General features: G+C 34.7%; 1 protein-coding gene across 1 annotated transcript in view; it reads left to right on the top strand.

The window, feature by feature from the left end:
• The window catches only part of LOC109836902 (ubiquitin-conjugating enzyme E2 variant 1D), an 11,095-nt gene continuing 3,213 nt past the window's right edge, over positions 1,123-9,004 (top strand). The window contains exon 1 of the mRNA XM_020404945.1: positions 1,123-1,289. Within this exon, the coding sequence (XP_020260534.1) occupies positions 1,256-1,289 (34 nt within the window). The 5' untranslated portion in view covers positions 1,123-1,255. The remainder of the gene's footprint in view (positions 1,290-9,004) is intronic.

Below are 9,004 nucleotides of genomic sequence, written 5' to 3'. Positions count from 1 at the left end.
TCTAATCTCCACTATACCGAAGTTTCCCCCTAGCTCCTCGCCCGAAGAAATTTATGAAAAATTCGTTCTGTCTTCAAGCCCCATGGAAAAGGACTGTGTGATTATGCTTTGTTCATTAGAAGCAACCGACTACGTGTATATCTAGCCGAGATGTTGAGTGAATTGGTTTTTGTTTAAAATTTTATTATACATAAGCCGTTTTTGTTGGCTTGAAAATTATATGTAGTTTGTACATGATACGTTGATAATTAAGAAATAAAAGCCTACATACAAAAATACTCATTTAAAATAATGGATGTATAAATATGACGCTCATGTGTGAATGTTCTCATTTAACTTGTTAACTATTACACGTAGCATGTTAACCTTAATTAGTAAAAATTGATAATTGTATTCAGTAAACTGTTAGCTATAATCCATTATATGTTAACTGTTATTTATAAGTTGTTAACTAATACACTTATCCTGTTAACTAGTATTCATTATATGTTAACTGTTATTTGTAAACTGTTAACTATAAGCAATTATCTGTTAACTGTTATTTATAAACTATTAACTATAATCAATTATCTGTTAATTAACTGTTATTTGTATATTATTATTTTAACTATTTTATTATAATTCATAAATAATTATTATAATAATAATTTAATTGGTTACTATTAACATTTGTGTATACTTATTTTGTAAACTATTTTATTATCTTATTATTAAATTTTTAATATTTTTAATATTATTGTTAATAATATTTATTTAGGAAGGTGAGGAAGTGTATAATTAATATGTGATTATATTTATTTAATAATTAGAAATAATGGTGTACTTAGAATTTATCAAAATTTAAGAAGGTGAAAGAAGAAATTAAAAATTTTAACTCCTCAATTCTCTTTTTATATAGTAGTATAGATTTTATTTCTAAAGCAAAACATTGAAAATAGAAAACACAGCTGTCTTTTTATGCCTTGGACCCAGTTCCGATTCCAGCCCACTAAAACCGGAAAAAGGACGATAATTCTGGACCGTTGACTGGGCCATACTTTAGCTTGATGTGTTGGGCCTTGGACAATGGAGTTTGCTCGGTGGTGGGCCTTTAACCGAAGTTCGGTGCACCTTTATTCCTTTCGATCCCAATTCTCTCTTTGTAGCTCTCAATCTGCGCTCTGTACTTTTTCCAGTCGTTTACTCTTTATTCTGCTCAATTTCAACCAGCTCGCTCTCAATCAGCGCTTGAATTTCATTGAATTCATAATTAGAGATGACGATCGGATCGGGAGGATCAAGTGTTGTCGGTTTGTAACATCGTTTTTAGTCTACAACTTTTTTTAATTCCGCTTGATAAGTTATTTTTTACTTTATTGAGTCTTTTGTACGATTCTAACTGATGGGCTTGTGTTGAATTAGTGTAGGGATTTTTTTAATTTTGGGCTTTTGATGGGATTTAATTGGTTTGTTTAGTAATTAATTTTGTTTGTTGGGGTATAATATATAGATTGTAAATGGGTTACTTTGCTCTAGCTGAGTTAAAATGTTTATTGTTAGTTCAGATAATGCTCAGGTAGTTTTTATAGAATTATATTATTCTGATATGCGTCTTTTTTATCATTTCTTGTACTACTGTTTGATTTCTTTTAATGATTCGGTAATGATGATTTATTGAGCATGGGTAAGTGCTTGTTTATATCGAACTAACTGGGGATCACCTTTAAAAATCTTTAGAAGTACTTCATAAGGAAAGTTTCAAGTCATAATCATGTCTTTTAAATATCTCAGCTTTCTCAAATTATGATTAGTTACTGTGATATTCGAGTATTTACGTATTTTGATAGACACATATAAGGATGTGCTTTGAGATTAATGTATGTGGTATGTAAATAAAACACGGAAAAAAGAAAAAAGAAAAATCCGAAGAGAACTTTAGTTTATGGTGTACAAAATTTTATATACATCTCTCAAGGGCTAATACTATTATATAGCTTTATTAAGCTAATCATCAATTGTTAGTAACAACAGACTGTGAACTGCAAATGGAGTGGTGTATTTAGACAGGACTTTTGAAATGCTGTCAGCCCCTATTTGGAAGGATTAGACTGTTGAATGCATTCTTTAAGACCTAGTAATATCGCTTGTATGCTTTCTTCATTCTTCTTGTTGAAAAAAATGTCAACTTAATGTACACGTTTTTTTTATAATTCTTGGGAGCTTTAATTTCTAAACATTTTACTTTCTTTTCTAAATGATCGAGATGGTTTAAGTTGTCATGTTTTAGTGAAGCCATTTTCCATGCTGTTTTTTTCATGCCAGTTTGAGTACCTCTTATATGGCTGAGTGAAGAAGATTCTGCACTTTTCTGCGTTATGCGAGAAACATAAATGGAAAAAAACATTAAAGCGCTACTGTTAAGACTGAGTTTGCAACAACTTTTGTATATAATTGACCTGTTGGGTATGTTATGGGAGAAAAGGCAATTTTGCCTCCTACGAATAGTCCTACATGAACTAGTGTTATGAATATTAAGGGGTTTAAATTGCTTCTCCTCGCCACGCCACGCCACGCCGCACCGCACGCGCACGCATTTTTGTTTTGTCAAACTTCCTTTTGCATGTTTTTCTCATTGAGAATGTGCGAAACGGATGCGGGAAATTTGCATAACGGCTGCACGTTTTCGCTAATTTTGCGAGTAACGGGCCGAATTTGTAACGGTTCTGAGGATTGAGACCCTATAAATACCGAGCCTACACCAGCTCGGAAATACACATCAAGTTTCAGAGCCTTTTTCCTCTCAGAAACGAAAAGCTCTTTTCTCACTCTCTGAAGTATTCCTTTTTAAAAATTATCGGCTATAATTTATTTTGGGCAATCTTCTTCATCTGAGCAAAAGCTCTGCACTCTCGCCTGAGTTCAGAGTCCGACCGATTTTAGGGGTTTTTACCGCTAGAGGAGAGGGGATCATCTGCGCCAGGGCGATAGGCGAGTCCTTAATTTTCTAGGGCAGTGTTTACACGATTGCTCCCGATTAAACCAGACTTTCTTATTTCTTTTATTTCGGATTTCGCATGCTATAACTTATAACTTTTATTTGATTTTGTCTAACAATCTAGAAGATTAAGTAGAATAGTTTATAGCTGTTGTTTTTAAATCTGAAAAAAATATTTTTAAAAAGAGGTTATGTTTGAAAAAATAAACAAAACACTGCTCATCCGAAAAATTTACTGTTCATCCGAAAATGTTACTGTTCATCTATTAAATCAGAATTTATAATTGCAGTAATTATTAGTTTACTATTAATTGCTTAAATAGTTACTATTAATTGTTAGCTTGTTATAAATATTTTTCGAAATAAAATTACTTGATTTTCTGTTCCTGCTAGGAAAAAAAAATCATATATATATTCTTGCAATTATTGCTTAAATTGTTCTGTTAATATTACTAGTTTACAAACAATCTTGAATCAAATACCTCATCCTTTAAAGTCATAATCTCCTAAGTAACTATATATATTTTTGTCGATTGGTATTGACAAAAATCTTTTTTACCCACTTCAGATTTCAAATACTAAGACTAGTTAACTTTAAATCGGACTTATGGTTAACCCTGATCATTTCAAGAGTGTCAAACCTGAAAAGTTCACCGGTGTTAATTATAAACGGTGGGCTAATCAGATGATATACTGGCTCACTACCTAGGTCTCCTATCTGTCATTGATACTCCCGAGTCATCATCCACTGGATCTTCAGTTTATGGTCCTCAACCTGAACCTACTCCTTTCACTTCTGCTTCTGGTACTAGCTTATTCTCTAGTTCTATGAAGCCAGAAGAAATTAACTATCACTGTTGCCATAGGATTCTTAGTGCACTCGCGAACAACCTTTATGACATATACTATGAGTTCATAAGTGCTAAAAACCTATGGAATGCTCTTAAAGCAGAATATGGCTACGATGATGTCGAAATTCTACGTTTCACCTCCTCTTCCTTTAATAAGTTCATGATGGTTGATGACAAACCTATAAATGAACAAATTCATAAATTCCAAAATTTCTTTCGTCACCTCAAATGGTTGATGACTTTAAAATTTCATGTCTGATTGACAAACTCTCTCCCTTCTGGTCTAGATTTACTGGAGATCTCCGACACAAGCAATGAGATCTAACTTTAACTGAAGCCCTCAAGGCTATTCGCATTGAAGACCAGCATAAGCAAAATTCCAAAGCCAAGTCTGAAATAAAATCTAAAGTGAACTTAGTAGAGGATAAGCCTAAATCTAAGAATTTCAAACCCAAAAGGAAGAAATTCAAGAAAAACCAACAATCCTTCAACAAATTTAAATCCAATCACAATCCTTCCAGCCATAAGTCTGATGGAAAGTTCTGCTATGTCTGTGGTAGAACCAACCACTTGACTCCCAACTCTTTCTATCGGAAGAAGGAACCAACCAAACCTGTTCTAAAAGGAAATGGATCTAATAAAGTAAGTATGATCGAAGAAAATCCGAATTCCTTCAGGTTAGCCTTTTTATCTTATCTTGTAAATTCTCTTACTTCTTCTACTGATTGGTATTTGGATTCCAGAGCTAATATTCACTTTTGCAATGTTCGCTCTTGGTTTTTAACTTACCAGGAATCACGTGGAGGAAGCATAAACTTAACAGATGACTCCACCAAACAAATAATGGGAAGTGGATATATAGAGCTAACCATAACTTCTGGGAAAGCTCTGAATCTGCAAGGCGTCCATCATGTTCCTTCTCTCCGTCGCAACCTAATCAATGAATCTCTTCTCATTAGAGTTGGATTTAGGATTGTAAAGGAATCCAATAAATTTGTGATTACGAAGAACAATGTATTCATAGGAAAATATTTTATTGTGATGGCCTATTCAAGCTCAATGTAATCAATTCCAGTTCTAATAAAATTCCTGAGTCTTCTGTTGCACAAATTCTTAAATCTTGTGATGTTTGACATGGACGACTTGGACATGTAAATTTTCAAACTTTGCAGAGAATGACTACGTTAAATCTCATTCCTAAATCATCTCATGATCCCTCATCTAAGTGTGAGATTTGTGTTTAAGAAAAACACACTAAAAACCCTTTAAGACTACAACTAAAACTCCGAACCCCTCGAATTAATTCATAGTGATGTGTGTGACTCGAACCGAGTTCTCACTCGAGGGGGTAAGAGATATTTTGTGACATTTATAGACGATCACTCCAGATATTGTTACACCTATATATTCAAAACTAAGAATAAAATTTTAGATAGGTTTAAGGTGTATAAAGCTAAATTTGAGAATCAACTTGATAGGAAGTTTAAGATTTTAAGATCTGATCGTGGAGGGAGTATACCTCAAATGAAATGATTGAATATTGCTAAGAACATGATATCATTCATGAGGTAACTACTCCCTATACACTACAGTCTAATAGGGTAACTGAACGAAAGAATAGAACCCTTATGAACATGGTAAACTGTATGTTACTCAGTTTAGGAGCACCTAAAAATCTCTAGGATGATGCTCTTCTTTCTGACTGCTTCATTCTCAATAGGATTCCCCACAAATCTTTTGATATAACTCCTTATGAATTGGAAGGGGAGAACTCCTAGGTTGAACTTCGTCCGGGTTTGGGGTCGCTTAACTAAGGTAGCTATTCTCGAACCTAAGAAGAAAAAAAATTTGTTCTAAGACTGTTGATTCAGCTTTTATTGGATATGCATTACATAACAATGTTAACAGATTTCTAGTCATTAATTCTGAAATCAGTGACATATCCAACAACACTATCATTGAAGCTAGAGATGTAGTCTAATTTGAAAACATATTTCCTTTCAAATCCAAAATCTTAAAAAAATCCAATATCATCTCTTTCTTCTGATCAACCATCTTCTAGCTCTTCTCAGCCTCTTGATATTGAACCTCGAAGAAGTAAAAAAGGTAGAATTCAAAAGAATTTTGAAGAAGATTTTTTTACCTTTCTTGTTGAAGGTGATTCAAGCTCTTTTAAAGAAGCAATGGATTCACCTGAATCTTCTTTCTGGAAAGAAGTCAATGATAATGAAATAATATCTATCATAAAAAATCATACTTGGATACTCACTGATCTACCTCAAGGTTGTAAACCTGTTGATTGTCAGTGAATATTCAAGAAGAAACTTAAGAGCTGATGGTTCCATTGATAAATATAAAGCTAGATTCGTAGCTCAATGCTATACTCAGCAAAAGAACATCGATTACTTTGATACATATTCTCCTGTAGCCCGAATCTCAACTATCCGAGTATTATTAGCTTTTGTTGTTATTCATAAGCTGACCATACATCAATGGATGTCAAGACTGTTTTTTTGAATGGTGATTTAGATGAAGAAATCTATATGAACCAACCTGAAGGCTTTATTACCAAAGGTCAGGAAAATAAAGTATGCGAACTTGTTAAATCTTTGTATGGTCTAAATCAAGCTCCTAAATAATGGCACTAGAAATTTGACAAAGTCATTGCACAATATGACTTCACTGTGAATGAACATGATAAGTGTGTCTATTCTAAAGTGATAAACAATGACTATGTCATCCTGTCTCTACGTTGATGATATCCTTATCTTTGAAACAACTCTTGAATTAATCTTAAAGGTTAATGATTTTCTCTCTAAGAACTTTGACATGAAAGACTTAGGTTTTGCCGACATGATACTTGGAATGAAAATCACTAGAGACACTAGAGGAATATCCCTGAGTCTTTCTCATAGAAAATCACTAGAGACACTAGAGGAATATCCCTGAGTCTTTCTCATAGTATTGAGAAAATACTGATCAAATTTAATTTTCATGACTCTAAACCTGTTATCCCTGAGTCTTTCTCATAGTATTGAGAAAATACTGATCAAATTTAATTTTCATGACTCTAAACCTGTCTCTACACCTTATGACTTTTCTATATCTTAGAAGAAGAATGAAGGTGAACGTGTCTCTCAGCTAAAGTATTCTCAGTTCATTGGATCTCTCTTGTACATATCTAACAAGACTAGACCCGATATAGCTTATGTTGTAGGGAGACTGAGCCGGTATACAAGTAACCCTAGCAAAGATCACTGGATTGCCTTAGAGAGAATATTCAAATATTTGAAAGGCACAGTTGACTATTGCTTGACTTACACTGTGTACCCTAATGCTATAGAAGGGTATAGTGACGCTAATTGGGTCATAGACTCTAGCAATGTAAAGTCTACATCTGAATATGTATTTCTTTTTGGTGGTGCGGTTGTACCCTGAAAATTCTGTAAGTAAACAGTAATTGCCAGGAGCACCATAAAGTTTGAATTGATTGCTTTTAATACCACTTGCACAGAAGCAAAATGGTTAAAAGATCTTCTCTCTAAACTTCCTTTGGTCCTTAAACCCTCTCCTCCAATTTTCATTCATTCTGATTCTAGATCCACCATACAGCTTCTAAAGCAAGTGCATGTAAATAAAAAACTTAACAGACATATTCAAATAAGATATAAATCTATACAACGCATGCTAGGTAAAATTGTGATTCTAGACTTTGTAAAGTCTGAGAAGAATCTTGCTAAGCCTTTGACTAAGGGTTTATCCAGAAGTGTGGTTCTGGATTCATCGAGAGAGATGAGATTAAGCCCATAAGTGAGGTCACTGACAGCGAAAACCCAACCTTTATTTGGAGACACAATCCCAATGTAGGTTCAATGTGGTAGAAACAAGCTGGACTAGTGACACTCGTGTGGAGCATCGACCTAGATATGTTTATATATCATTATGGTAGCATCTGCTACTTACCCTTCTCAATGGTGACGATGTTCTTATGATACAGCTGGTTAGGCTGAGTTTTACTCTTAATAAGTCCAACGCGTGTATTGCTGAGGGTATAATATCTAGCTGTAGTACCCTTGAAGGACTTACCTACGTGAGAGTAATCGTGATAGTCGCGGTGGGGGGGGTGGACTAACCCCTAGAAACTCTCATGAGTTGGTTATTGTGAGCATGATCTTTAACGCTCAACCTATTTTACTCAATAGATAAAGACGTATTGTGTATGTTTTCGTCAATACCTGGTTGGTACCAGAGGTCTAATTCAAGGCCTAGTCCTCAGGTTGCGATGAACTAACTAAGGAAATGTTCAAAGCCGAAAGCTACATCTCCCGAATTCACGATATGAAAGGTTGCCCAACATATATATGTTTTGTGATTTATTGATTTATTTATTGATTTTTGAGTTTTCAGTCAAATATTGCTTTTTGAGGTGGACTGTTGGCTATGTTGTGGGAGAAAATACAAATTTGCCTCCTATGAATAGTCCCACATGAACTAGTGTTATGAATAGTAAGGGGTTTAAATTGCTTTTTCTTTTGTTGGGCTTTGAGGATCCCTAAGAAATGGGTGTTTTGGGATTTGTATTGTTTGGGCTTTGCATAACACGCGCGTACGCCATGCCTCGTCGCGTCGTGCCGCGACGCATCGCACGAGCACACATTTTTGTTTTGTCAACTTCTTTTTGCACGTTTTTCTCATTGAGAATGTGCGTAACGGCTGCGGGAAATTTGCATAACGCCTGCACGTTTTCTCTAATTTTGCGAGTAACGGGCTGAATTTGTAACGGCTCTGAGGGTTGAGACCCTATAAATATCGAGCCTGGCACCAGCTCGGAAATACACATCAAGTTTCAGAGCCTTCTTCCTCTCAGAAACGAAAAGCTCTTCTCCCTCTTTCTCTGAATTATTCCTTTTTAAAAGTTGTCTTCTACAGTTTATTTTGGGCAATCTTCTTTATCTGAGCAGAAGCTCTACACTCTCGCCCGAGTTCAGAGACCGGACGATTCCGGGGGTTTACCGCTAGAGCAGAGGGGGATTATCTACGACCGAGTGATAGGCAGATTCTTAATCTTCTAGGGCAGTGTTTACCCGACTGCTCCTGATCAGACCAGACTTTCTTATTTCTTTTATTTCGGATTTTGCATGCTATACCTTATAACTTTTATTTGATTTTGTTCAACATG

The sequence above is a fragment of the Asparagus officinalis genome, chromosome 4 (assembly GCF_001876935.1).
Source record: "Asparagus officinalis chromosome 4, Aspof.V1, whole genome shotgun sequence".
NCBI classification, from domain to species: domain Eukaryota; kingdom Viridiplantae; phylum Streptophyta; class Magnoliopsida; order Asparagales; family Asparagaceae; genus Asparagus; species Asparagus officinalis.
Note: the sequence above shows the minus strand (reverse complement) of the source record. Positions and strands in the feature narration are given on the sequence as shown.